The sequence below is a fragment of the Clytia hemisphaerica genome, unplaced genomic scaffold (assembly GCF_902728285.1).
Source record: "Clytia hemisphaerica strain Z4C2 unplaced genomic scaffold, Clytia hemisphaerica genome assembly, whole genome shotgun sequence".
In the NCBI taxonomy this organism is placed as follows: domain Eukaryota; kingdom Metazoa; phylum Cnidaria; class Hydrozoa; order Leptothecata; family Clytiidae; genus Clytia; species Clytia hemisphaerica.
The window spans coordinates 1,804,810-1,817,982 of record NW_027104057.1 but is presented as its reverse complement, the minus strand read 5'-3'; the positions used below and the strand labels follow the sequence as shown (position 1 = coordinate 1,817,982).

Below are 13,173 nucleotides of genomic sequence, written 5' to 3'. Positions count from 1 at the left end.
TATCAAGGCATGAAGGGTCTAAGAACTCGCACCGTTACACTTCATTGTTAGAACTTAACAAAAGAAGCGCATTATGGAGAGGAACATTTTAAAACTTAAGCCTAATAAGTTTTGAACTATATATTTAGCGTAATCCGTAAAATCAATTGATCAATTTGTCAAAAAGTTTTCAAATTTTAACCATCACGTCCATGAATACCGTAAGTGGATAAATTTTCGCTTGGATTAATTTTCGCGGTTTTCGCGTATTTTGGCCATTTTCGCGAAAGTCCACGTGAAAATTTTGAAGGCCTTCTTTGATTCACGAAAATTAGTCCACGCGAAATTATTTGGAATTTTACAATCGCGAAAATAAAAGTTCGGGAAATCAAAGAAAGAAATAATCAAATTATTATATTACGAGTTCAACTCTTCATTTCAATTATAAACCCTAGTAACCTCCTAAAAGTACTTTCTTTGTTTTTTGAAAGCTTTTGAGCGACTTTGTCTGCCTTTGTTCGATTAAAAAGCACAAATCTCTTTTATAGTAACAATTTATATAATCGCGAAATTAAATAAAGAAGACCATTTCCGAGAAATTTAATCCACGCGAAAATTTTAAATTCTCGTCTCGCGAAAATTAGTAGACGCAAAAATTTATCCACTTAAGGTATTTCATAAAGATTGAAAATTTTATTAAAATTTTGATTAAAATTTTATTAAAATTTTGATTCTGTCAGCATCTTTTGCGATTTTCCCCTTTTTTAAATAATGCGAACGTCAAAAAATAATTTCCTTTTGCCATGGCGTTCTAAAGTAACTTTAGAACGCCATGCTTTCTGCGCAAAGTTTTCATAGTACAAATTTAAAATTGTTTTGAAAGTTATTTAAAGTTTTGAGAATTATGACCAGAATTTATGATTATAAATTGATGTTTTTATTGCGAATTACGCTACATTCAATAATCTGAATAAGCTTTATAAAGTTTTACCCAATAATGCGCATAATTTTTAATAAGCTTAATCCTGCCTTGATAGACTGGAGACATCATCAATATTGTTTTAAACAAATTCAATTTCTGAAATACATACACGCTTTTTTTTTTTATAAGAATGGTGTAAATCCATTTCATCATGGATATTCTTAACTTTTTTGGGAAAATCATCCTAAAATATTCTTACAGCATTCTTATTACTTGGGGGTAATTGGCAATTTATAATTTAAAATGCTCTAAAAATGACATTCTTAGCTTGAGTAGCAAAATTCCATGATGGTGAAATTCTTAGCATATTCTTAATTTTTTGGCCATTTTCATCATGGACATTCTTATAAAGTGTATTCTTATAAAAAAAAAGCGTGTATCAGATGTGCGTCTCTTGACGCAGTTTTTTGACTAACAGATGAAAAGTTCTAATTTTGGGATCAAGGCAAAATGACAATGATTTCACAGATTGAGGAAGAGAATGAAATTTCAAGCCTAAAGTTTTAAACTTCAGTAGCTTCGGATTATTCAAAGGCCCGATTGTAGCAAAACAAATTAGCTTTAAAACTTATTATTAAAGTCACAAAAGACTCGTCCCCACGCCCCAAAATCAAAATTTTTGAAAAGTTGAAAAAAAAACCCTCCACATATTCACCCAAGAAACAAGTGTGCCAAATTTCAGCCAAATCCGACAATTTTTGAAGTCTCCAGGCTGTCCCATAGTCTTAGCCTCGTTTTGGCGAAAAACCCGTCCCCAGGAGGAAACTTGATATCTACGAAAATTTCAAAATTCATTTCCGTGCTACGCTACGTTATACGTGATAAAAAAGTTGCTGCATTTATGCCCCAAGGGAGCTAATTTTGCTGAGTAGTTAAATCCAGAATTTTAGCAAGAACAATTTTTCGGCGAAAATTAATTTGGTTTAATGACAGAGACAGAAGTACAATGACATAAGTACAATTTCCAAGGTCCCCCCGTTTATTAGGAACCTAAGAGTAAATCGGGTAAATGGCCTAGTAATGAATATTTTGGACGAACATTACTAGTGGTAGGGTTTTGAAAAATAACTTTTGTAAACTCTAAAAGGGATGGACAAGACAACAAAGGTCGTTTATTTTCACGATTTTCTACTTTTAAAATTTGATATGTTTGGTTTAAAAAATGTTTATCTCTACTTGTGTTTATTACAACAAACTTAATATTTCTCAAAAAAATTAACCTCTAATATTCAATACTTAAAAAATGAACGTAAAATACTCCGTTGCAATGATTTGCAACTTTTTCCGAAAGGACGACCATTACTTTTTATATGCTCAATTTATTATCAAATGGAACATTAAATGGCATCAAGTGCTAATTGCATCGATTCCGAGAAAAAAATCCCAATTAGTGAAAAGATTTAAAGTGATTCAAATTGATGTTATTCACGACGTAATGTCGTGATGCCACTAGTTATGTTTACATTATATATAAGTCTTTTTTGGGGGTGTGTATAACAAGTTATGACAATATTACATCACGAATTCAAATAATCGGAAAATATTTTCAAAAACTTTACCGCGAACGATTTCCCAAAAACAGAGCCTTCTCGGTAATAAATTAAGATAAAAATCCAGCGAGGACATGTTGAAATAATCTCCTCTCCATGATGTGTATATGTAAATCTTTCGAGTCGATATCTCATTCAAGCTCATAATGTCGATCGGGCGAATATAATTGACAATCCAGAAAAAGAATGTTTATAAATAAATGTTCAACCTTTCTTTTGTACATGTCTTTTAAAATCACTGTCTATTACTGTAATCAACCCATAGGAGGGAATTGGCCTCCTGCACCAGGGGGAAATTGACCCGGTGGAAATTGTCCTTGGTTTAAATTAGGCATCATGTTCCCACCTTGCATCATGGGATTGGGTTGGAAGCCTTGCATTCCCGGCATGCCTGGTGGCATTTGGTTGCCAGGGAAACCAGTATAGCCGCTGTAAGGAGGGAGGTTCCCCATGAACGCTTGATGCTGTTGTTGCTGTTGCTGTTGCATATCTTGCTGTTGTTGTTGTTGCTGTTGCTGGGCAACGTTAGCGCTTTGCGAAGCACGTCCCTTGCCACGCCCTCTTGAACGCCCTTTGGTTACTGGTGGTGGCGTGTTCATGGGTGCAGGGGGTGCTTGAACTTGTTGGGGAACTGCACCGTAAGGTGGAAGCTCAGGAGGTTTACTTTTGTCTTCTTGTGCACTGCTTAACGGCATGGGAGCTTTTGCTGTGAGCAGTTCGCCTGATGTGCTTTGCACGCCCGTAGTTGAAGCATCTGATTGCGTATCACCTTTCGCTGGGTCGAGTGGAGATAAAACTGAAAGCGCTGCTCCGCCTTAAAGAAACAAATAAGGGGAAATCAATCAAGGGAAATCAGGCCAGTAAAATGGTTTAATAGCTGTTTGTGGTACAAAACCAGAATTAACTTAATTTCTAGACCAGGAGCCTGGAAGGTAAAATCAACACATAGTTTTCATGAAGAATTTGGTGTATATATAGCTTCTTTCCTAACGCCACAACTTCACTATTCATGCCTCCAAATTTGAATGAAATGATAGGTACCTGCTCTTGCGGCTGTCATTTGATGTTGTAGAAAGTCAGGATTGGGGATTTTGTTTTCCGTTTGACTGTGTGGTTGCGCAAGAAGACCGGCGGGAGGCGTCGGTTGTGGCTGCATAGGCGTCGGTTGAGGTTGCTGGGATGGAATGTTTCCCATCATTGGGGCGGCCGTGGTAGAAGGAGGTGCAGCCTGAAGTTTAGAGGAGAAGATGCATCAATTTATTATCATGTAATCATTAAGGAATTTTTCAACGTCAGCTACACGCTATTTTTATAAGAATAGTGTACTTTGGATGACGGTCAAGTATTCTTAAGAAATTGCTAAAATTGAGGGTGAAATATGCTTAACGTATTCTTACTTTTTTAGACTTGACTTTTTTACAAACATGAGAAATGATCAATTTGAGAGTTTTGGACTTTTGAATGAACATTTGGAGCTAAAATTACATTTCTGTCTCAAAGTTTAAATTCAAGTCTAACAAAGGAAGCAGTTTTTTCTGTTAACCAAATACAAAATGACTGTATTCTTATCAAACTCACCCTAGAGGGTATTCTTAGGGTATTCTAAAGATTTGGCCCATTTTCATTTCATTCAATTCGTATAGAACAATTCGAAAAAAACGTGTATTTGCCGTTTTATATTTTAGAGCAACCTGATTAAAGAAAAGCATTAACCCGCCGCAGTATGTCGAAACACTTGTTCGGGTTAGCTTAGTGGTGCAGACCGACTTTATACATGGGTAATACTGCAAATTCATTTGAATAGGAAGCAAGCAATAAAAAGTAGGACATTATACCGGTGTTTCTTCAGGTGTTGGAACAGCAGCCGGTTTAGCCTGTGGACCATGTGGAAAGAAATCAGCGATGGCAGGCGTTTTGGATGCGCGTGCTTCTTGAGCTTTGAGTTGATCAGCGAAAAATTCCTGCCGTTCTTTAATCAACGATTGACGTTGTTGCTCAAGCTGAAAAGTAAAAGTGAAAAAAAATTCAAACAACGCCGTCCAGAAATTTAAAGAGATGACCCTATTCAAATTCACATCCAATCCCAGGAAGGTATTGATGAAATTAGATGTACAGTGATGCAATGTGAAACAGTAGTTAGACAGCCCCGAGGAAACTCACAATTTCACGTTCTTTGTCCATAATAGTCTCTAACTCTTCAAAATGGCGCAATTTGATCTCCAGTTTCTTCATTTGAGTTTCGACGAGCAGAGCAACCAAACTTTTGATCTTTCGTTCTTCCACTTGCGCCAAATACTAAACGAGAACACAACATGTATGTAGTTGTTGAAACACACTTTACAATTTGATAACAAGGGTAATGTTCGAAAAGGTTTCAAAAAGTTTATCTATTTTAATTGTATGATCCTCGGGACAAGCAATATTTAAAAAGTATATCTATCAAAATCTCTAAAACGTTCACATTTTTCTTTAAAGACTTAGATTTCATGTACTACCTTTGCTTTAACAGCGGCAGAGGCGATAGCAGCGGCGGCCGCAGTCTTGATATTGCCCACCGGAACTTTCTCGCGGTTTGCAAGTTTCTTCTTTTCCTCCTCACTGGGCTCCTTGGGTGGTGCAGGGGCGGGTGTGGGCGTCTCTGATTGTGGTTTCTCGTCTTGATGAACTTCACCGTTGACTTGTGGTTGTGCTGGATCAGTTGCGGGTGTTGTAGAGGGTGTGGTTTCGGTAGTGGGGGCGTTTGTAGTAGGTGTTGTAGTGGGTACAGCTTCATCAACTTGCATTGGTGCAGCTTCTATAGAGTTTGAACAAGTTGATGATGAATAAAAAAGTCAGTAAATATTGAGCCATACGCTGTTTTAACCGATAAAGTCATAAAAACCAGTAAAAACCAGTAAAAACCAGTACAATTGATGATATAACATACCCGACAAATCTGTGATCTAAATTGATCAATGCCCGACCGGGACACCACTCTGGCAGACCATCCTGTTTATTGCTTTCGTTTTCATTCTTTACCCTTTATTCTTCTGTATTTAGTCCCCTTTTAAGTTGACCTAGGGTTCTCCCGGGTTACATGTATTACTTTTTCCCCATCATTTTCTCCAAAACTCTATCTATTAGGCATCAGAGGGAATACTTAAAATTTTGAAGAAAAAAAAACAGTATACAAGCAAAGGTTTCCTTGAAAACAAAACGACGCATACCTTCAGTGGGTTTCTCTTCACTGACACCATTGGGCATCTCTGCTTTCGCTTTTTCAACATGTGCGTCGATAAGCTCCTCAGGAATCTCTTCTTTTAATCGAGAAAACTCATCTAAAACAAAACCTCACTGATATAGAACATGACTTTCGGTCTAAAGCAATAACAAAATATACAAATAATCTAGCTTACTTTGTTACTTGAGAAAGATTCGGTATGAACAACAAGCGCTCAGAATTCCGTTGAAATTCATTAACTTACCATGGTTATGTCTTAAATTGTAAAAATACTTATAAAAACTTTTTGATTATTACACTTACCAACGGCAGCTTTTGCAGCGGCGCTGGCCACACGCGGGTCCACAATAGAGGCCAGGAATGAAACAGTAGACATGATTGGATTTCCTGATTGACTGAAAGGCGTCGGTTGGAATGCCAAGGGACCTATAAAGAGAAGAAAATAATTCAGAAATAGCTGAGATAGGACATACTTTTCTCGAATTTCTAAAATAATTATAAAAGAATCCATTTATTTATAATAACTCTTCATTATTATTTAATTGTAATGTAGAAGTAGTGTTGACTAACTAGTTGACATTGAACCACTTTAAGTTGACGCAGTTTTAAAAAAAATCACAGTATTCAAGTATAGAGCCCTTCCAGAAAATTTTGTACATGGGGGGGGGGGTGGAGGATATAATGGATATTTTGTCCGGGGGTAGTGAAAAATCTGCAAAATTTACCAAACTTACTCTGATTAGGGGGGGGGGTCAACTGATGCCTGTCAACTGATGCCTGTCCAGTGGGTGAGATCCGTTGTCCAGGGGGGGGGGTCAAAAATCACAATGTCCAGGGGGTAAATTCCAAAATATTTTATATCTGGAAGAGCCAATATCAACAAACTTTAAGAAGGGTATCGAACGTTAGACTAATAAATAAATATTTGTAAATGTTTATTACCAAGGAAACCGGTGGAATCTTTTTCCAGATATGGATCTTCGATGGGCAACTTGAGGAATTGCATGATACATTCGTCCTGTGTTCTCGTACCCACGTGTTCGGACACTTTATTCCAATCGTCCTTGTGAAGCTCCAAACCCTTGCATTACAATCAAATTGAGAATTTCCCATTATATCAATAGTAATATACATTTCATCAAGACCGAGAATTTCGAAAAGAACCAGTTTTCGAAGACATACTTATACTCACTATTCCGGAAAACCCCTCCACTATGAGCTATAGAGCTTTCAAAAGAAAAACTTACCTCTAGCAAAAGTAACGTTTCTTGATCTGTCCATTCTTTGTAAGCTGAAGACCGACTCTAAAGTGATAAAATAAGAAAATCATAAACAAGGATGCAAGATGAGATGTCGAGAGGGTCTGCTTTCACCATCATAATTGTAATGCATTTTTTGTATAATATTCCAGAAAATATTGGACACTGAAAATGAATCATAATTGGACTGTACAACCCACCCAAACTATACACTGCCAAGTCTCTCCCTTTCATTCATTAAGTTACAGTACAGTTGGAAAGGTCTGAAAGTCATGTTTACTTTTATTACCTTTTGTGCTTTCTTGGTAAGATAGATGTCGTTTCGAAGACTGCAACAAGAAAAGAATGAATCCGTATAATATCGAGAGAAAAAAAACATGAATATCAACACATTCTGTCAAAAAAATATTTTAGATTTGTAAAAGAGCATTCTAGGCTTTCGAACGAATTTTGAATTAGTATTTTGCCTTGGATCCGTGCAATTCGCAGGAGAAAATATCAATTAAATGGACGGGCGGCAACTGAAATGATAGTTTTGCTTATGTCTCTGTTAAAAATCAGGTTTTCGATCAAAAAATGATCTTTTTATACAATATGAGTAATAAACACTATACGTACCCAAAGTTTTCGAGATCGGTGGGTGGATTTTCTTCATCTTTTTTCTCGCCATCTGGTTTGTCTTTGTCCGCTAAATTGACCAATTGTTGCGATGCCGTGAGCTGTTTTCAGAGAGATAATAGTGGTGACTAAACGATTCAAACTGAAGTGGAAATTTTCAAAAAAGAGCAATGTTCTCTGATGTTCTGGATATCTTTGATTTGATTCTTTAGGAGAACAAAAATGTAAGTGGAAGGCTTCAGTAAACAGTGCATGCGCTTGTGTATATCAAGACATTTATATCCGAAAAATTTCAAAAGTTCTAACCTATGACAAAAAAGTCATTTTCTCAAAGTTCCGAAAGTTTTAAAATAAACTATCGAATATTATAAGCACATTAAATATCATCACTTACTTGAGACTTAGAAGCTTGTAGTGGTTGAAGTCCAGAGGGTGTATCAGCAAGGGCGTGAAAATGGGAGGTGGGAGGAGGACCCATTGGCAGGGGACGACTCTCAGTGTCCACCTGGTAATTGACCAAGCCCCATTGCTCCAAAAATGCATGCACTCTGAAATTTAAGAGAAATAATGGGTGTCTCTCTACTTCATAAGATTGATAATACTGAAGAATGGTAAAAAACTGTAGAAGGCATTTAACTATGATTTTGTCGAATTCAAATTATTTCAAAGACTTACACAAACCTTTCTCGCATGTTCTCATCTTTTCAAAAGCTCGCTCATTTTATAAACATTAAGGGACTAGTAAAACTTCTTGACAGTCTGTGGCTATGTCGTAAAACTGAAGGCTACTACTGAAAAGGACACTGACCTGACGATGGCACAGACGTCACCGCACAAGTTACGTCGACATGCCGTGGCCGTCAAATATTCTGTCGGGTTGAGACGATAGGAATCGATCATGAAGTTTCTGTATGCCATGTATCTGAGGGAAGAGATAAAGATTTCAATAGATTATTCGCATCCGAATATACATTTTTCTATAAGAATGTCTTTAAATTCGGTTGAGCTGAATTAATTCAAATATATTATATACAGAATTACCTTGGGTTATGAGAGATCTCACCTTCATATCAAACAAATATGTTATAATATAAAGTTCGAAAGTAAAAGAATTACTGCAATTACGAAAATCTCTCATGAATTCAGATCATTTGAAACAATAAAATAAATCGGGTATGTTATGGCAGTGATCCACTAACAACTCAAAAATATAAAAAAGATATAAGAATGAGATTTAAATCAGCCCATCAAAACATAGATGCATGCAGCTATCAGCTTACATTTCTGGTGATTTTGATTTATTTTTTCCGTTGAAATATTCTGGTAAAGCACGTCGTTCGATGGCATGAATGCTAAAGTGAACAATAGAAAAGAAAACTGTTTGTCATTGATCATTCATCACCAAAAAAGATTGGGTTCATTGTTTAGAGGTTAGTACACGTCTTTAAGAATTAAAAAGCCTGAAAATTAAATACGAGGCAGAGACTCACGCTTTTAAAGTCCGTCTCCTATCATCTGGATAATGTTATTTTACACAATCACGTAATTTTCATTGTTTTTGATGAAGAAAAGAAAAGGCTGTTAGTGATTATCCACATGAAAAATGGAAGGACTTTATAATCTAAACAAAGACAAGGGGCTTAAAAAATCCACAAACATTACCATACCTGTTATAATCGAACCAAGCGGCGTAGCTGGGAACAACAATATGTCGTGTTTGTTCAGGTAGGTTGTCATCGTGTGGAGTTTCTGGATCACGACTGACACTTTCCGACATTCTTGGCACGGTATCTTTCTTCTTCTCCTTCTGGCCTTCCACTGGTGTTGCTTTTGCTTTGGCTTCAAGAGATGAGAAAAAGATGCATTTAATGAAATTTAGTGAGTTTACAAGGACGAAACTCAAGGGCTTGTGAAGTATCTAAACCACTAATTGCGTGTCTAGAAATGTGCAGAAGAAAATTTCAATTCTTCAAACACTCAGATGCAAGCAAAGGCAGATTAGTTGATTTACTATCTGATTTTTATAACAGATGAGCGGTAAGATGTTATTACACCCAAAATCGCCAACTAAATCATAATGTAAATAGGTCCTTAGGAATAAGAAGAATACCTTTTTCGTTTGCCGGTGTGTTATTAGAAATATCTTCAACTTGGCTCACTTTGGAAATGATACCTGAAAGATTTATAATCATTGAGTTGAAAGCACACTGCATCGATCTGTAAAGAATTTATTTTCTCCGGCACTCCTTCCTAATTGTAAACATACTCTGACCGATATTCATTACAATGACCATCACTGATTTAAATGAGGATTGAAGTTGTGATGTCCGCAATTTCTTGAAAGAGAAAACTTACCCAGTTGTATGTCATCAACTTCAACTGGCTTTGGCTAATAAGAAGAAAAAATGTAAAGAGATAACATAATTGTTGCTTCTACAATGACCCAACCAAATAATTTTTTACCTTACATTTAACTTAAGGGAAGAAATTTTGGCGGGAATTTAATTAGACAGATGGCCGCAAAAAGTTTTTTCATACGGTTTTTGATTTGGCAGATTGCTTGAAAAATAAAATTTGGCGAGAATTTCTATTTAGCGAATATGAAAAACCCTGTTTTAAGGCTTGAAATACTAAAATTTCGCTTAAGGTAGGCCAAAAGTTTGTTAAAAAAGTACAAAAGATTATCAAAATAAACTGTAAAGATAAAGACCAGAACTTTGACTGACTTACGTTCGGAACTGGTTCAGGATCTTCATTTTCGTTCTCCTCTCTATAAAGAAAAAAAAATAAAGTATACTTTCAAGGTTGTTAAAAATGACAAGTTTTTTATAAATATTACAATTATTGAGGCGAAAGAAGTTTAACGGGCTATATTGAAAAAAATAATTTACTGTGGATGTTAAACACTGGTTATTACGTATATTTGTCCATGAAAATATAGTCATCTGTTTTAAAAGATTTTATAACCCTTGAACGGCAAAGTTCAAAAATCACAAATACTGTATTACAATAAACAAAAAGTGCTTGAAAAATGAGATGAGTAAAACCTTACCCGTCCGCGTCACCTTCTTTCTTTCCACGTTTCTTCTTTTTACCATTTGGTTCAGGAGACTGCATCAATTTTCGTTTACGCCCAGCACTTGATTCGTCGCTACTTGCCAAACGACCTTTCACCTTTCGCTTAGATCCTGTACAATAATGAAAAGAATAATATTTTGTTCTATGGAAGCTAGCATTGCATCAATATACACCTGTTGTCTAAAAGAAGATAAGGGCGTGTCTGTCCAAGAAAAAATGCTTTTTTTCTCTGTATCAGAAAAAAATTGATTTAAAAAAAAATTGTGCTTACCAGAGGGTGAGGTGGCACCACTGCTTGGACCCTATAAAGACAATAGCATTTTCAGTTTATAGGAACCTAAATTTTCAATTGAATAGTAATCTAGGACTTTTAATTTAACAGATTCGAGTCTTTCAATTATTTTTACAGGGTTCAAAACCAGTCGAATAGGCTATCTAAGAACTGAACGGTACATTGGAAGGAGCTGAGATTGGAAAAAGGGGGTTTCATTTTTCCGCATTTTTACACCTCTAAAAAATGATGATAATAGCTTACATCTGATTCAATTTCATAATCTTCCTCGTTCATCCATTCATTGTAAATATCCAAATCATACAACCAACGACCATTCACCTTGATGAAATATCAATAAAAGACTTTGTAGATTGGACAGGTGAATAGTCAAGAAAATAAGTAAAACAAAGGCCGTTCCAAAGGAGAGGATACATTATACATCACGCTTATTTTTGCTATGTGTCAGGAGTAGTGATCTAGGAGCAACCCCAATTCTCAGAATTGCCCAACAATAAACGTCACATGTTTGATTTTTTTTAAACTATTGCAAAGTCTTTTTAAGGTTCATTCAGGTGCGAAAAAAAAGAATAAAAAACAGGAGGTAGAAAGAAAATGCAGAGCTGCTGCTTTGGTTATTTTACCTCCCATGGTTTTGTCCTTTGAGGTGGATCTTCTGGTTCTTGGTCACACTCACTCACCGAAATCAAGGAATCATAACTGAAATTAAAAAGATGTTTTATTATCAATAAGATCGAAAATGGTATTCACCTTTAGATTTAACAAATCATGATATTCTTAGGATGAATTCAAACCATTTTTTAATGAAATGCTCTATTTTTTTAAAAGATGACTTTTGTTTTGCTTTGCATTATAATATTTAATTTCTGCCTTGACTTGCCCACCTAAATGTTTTTCTTTTTTTTCTCTCTTTTATTTTTTTTATGTTTTCAAATGTAATTGACATTTAAACTGACTTATTTGATCATTAAAATGACATTCGAATTCTTTTCAAAACAAAACAACATTTTTTTATAGAAAAGGACAAATCTAAAACAAAATATAAAAATCAAAAAGGTTATGATAAAGGCTAAAAAAGAGCAACTTAAAATTGTCTTTATCATTTTTTGAATTTAATAAAAAATTTCATTTGCATGGTATTTTGTTGCCATTGCCCTAAGAATCTCAAATCATGTGTTTAATTTCACTCCTTTATCTTGGCACCAAAGTTTTTCAAATTATAGAGAGTTTGACGGCAAAATAAAAGCCAGCGAAGCGAGAAAAAAATTGAGTCGTCTTGGATGACGCCGGAACAGCTAGTACTATTAAAACAGCATCATACCTGTCAGGGTAGTACCACCAATGAACAAGAACTTGCTTGTCTTTTTTCAAGATCGGACGAATCCAGTCCTCTAAAAGAATCAAAGGTTGGCCAGTTAACATTAATGTCCTTCAATTTTCAGATTGTACCCTTTAATAAAACATCCATTCATAAACACAACTCTTTGATGATTTTCACCGTCAAATTTGGCAAGACATATTTTTATTTTTTACAAGAAGAGACCCTTTTACTTCTAATAATGAATTTTTCATCCTTTCTAGCTGTAAAGATTAAAAAGCATTTCCAAATTTAATATTTGAGTCAATTAAAAGGAATGTGCCTCATACCATCTGGCTGTTGGTTTGGCGGTGGGCCTGTAGTTACGATATGAGTTGCTTTGTCTTTATCATCAACTATAACTCCCTAAAAAGAAAATTAATTGGCTCAAAAGTAAAATTGTAAGGATATATTGCGTATATTAACTCCAAATCAAAAGTTGTGAAATTCAATTATATGCAAAATAATGTTTGGATCACTGTTTTCAAAGGAAAGTGAAATGAAAAGTTTTAAAACAGAATTAATTTCAAGTGCCTACCATGTGTCTTTTGATTATTTCTTTCATTTTTGAAATCTGTTTGGATTCTATGTCAGGGTTCAAGAACACTTTTGGTAGTTGAAGGAGACTTTTCTATAATAGGAAAGAAAGTATGTTGTAAGCTTAACACAGAATATCAAAATTTCCAAGGCAAACAGCAATATCTTATTATTTAAGTGATTATGGAAAATTCTGGATGAAATACCGGGTGCGCCACAAAAAAGTTTCTCTCTTTAAAACTGATTTTTTCGAAATGTAAGAATCAAGAAACAACCATTCCTATTCCATCAGAAAGAAGAA

General features: G+C 35.2%; 1 protein-coding gene across 1 annotated transcript in view; it reads right to left on the bottom strand.

Annotated features, from left to right (window-relative positions):
- Positions 1 to 2,051: 2,051 nt before the first annotated feature.
- LOC136812301 (SWI/SNF complex subunit SMARCC1-like) overlaps positions 2,052 to 13,173 on the bottom strand; it is a 30,682-nt gene continuing 19,560 nt past the window's right edge. Inside the window, exons 6-30 of the mRNA XM_067068798.1 lie at positions 12,874 to 12,966; positions 12,626 to 12,701; positions 12,300 to 12,369; positions 11,602 to 11,677; positions 11,222 to 11,299; positions 10,958 to 10,988; positions 10,661 to 10,796; positions 10,339 to 10,378; positions 9,964 to 9,997; positions 9,719 to 9,781; positions 9,276 to 9,447; positions 8,889 to 8,960; positions 8,417 to 8,530; positions 8,003 to 8,156; positions 7,609 to 7,709; positions 7,280 to 7,319; positions 6,979 to 7,035; positions 6,674 to 6,812; positions 6,035 to 6,157; positions 5,718 to 5,828; positions 5,007 to 5,305; positions 4,672 to 4,806; positions 4,347 to 4,511; positions 3,553 to 3,739; positions 2,052 to 3,325 (exon numbers count right to left, since the gene is read on the bottom strand). Coding sequence (XP_066924899.1) covers positions 2,766 to 3,325; positions 3,553 to 3,739; positions 4,347 to 4,511; positions 4,672 to 4,806; positions 5,007 to 5,305; positions 5,718 to 5,828; positions 6,035 to 6,157; positions 6,674 to 6,812; positions 6,979 to 7,035; positions 7,280 to 7,319; positions 7,609 to 7,709; positions 8,003 to 8,156; positions 8,417 to 8,530; positions 8,889 to 8,960; positions 9,276 to 9,447; positions 9,719 to 9,781; positions 9,964 to 9,997; positions 10,339 to 10,378; positions 10,661 to 10,796; positions 10,958 to 10,988; positions 11,222 to 11,299; positions 11,602 to 11,677; positions 12,300 to 12,369; positions 12,626 to 12,701; positions 12,874 to 12,966 — 3,126 coding nt within the window. The 3' untranslated portion in view covers positions 2,052 to 2,765. The remainder of the gene's footprint in view (positions 3,326 to 3,552; positions 3,740 to 4,346; positions 4,512 to 4,671; positions 4,807 to 5,006; positions 5,306 to 5,717; positions 5,829 to 6,034; positions 6,158 to 6,673; positions 6,813 to 6,978; positions 7,036 to 7,279; positions 7,320 to 7,608; positions 7,710 to 8,002; positions 8,157 to 8,416; positions 8,531 to 8,888; positions 8,961 to 9,275; positions 9,448 to 9,718; positions 9,782 to 9,963; positions 9,998 to 10,338; positions 10,379 to 10,660; positions 10,797 to 10,957; positions 10,989 to 11,221; positions 11,300 to 11,601; positions 11,678 to 12,299; positions 12,370 to 12,625; positions 12,702 to 12,873; positions 12,967 to 13,173) is intronic.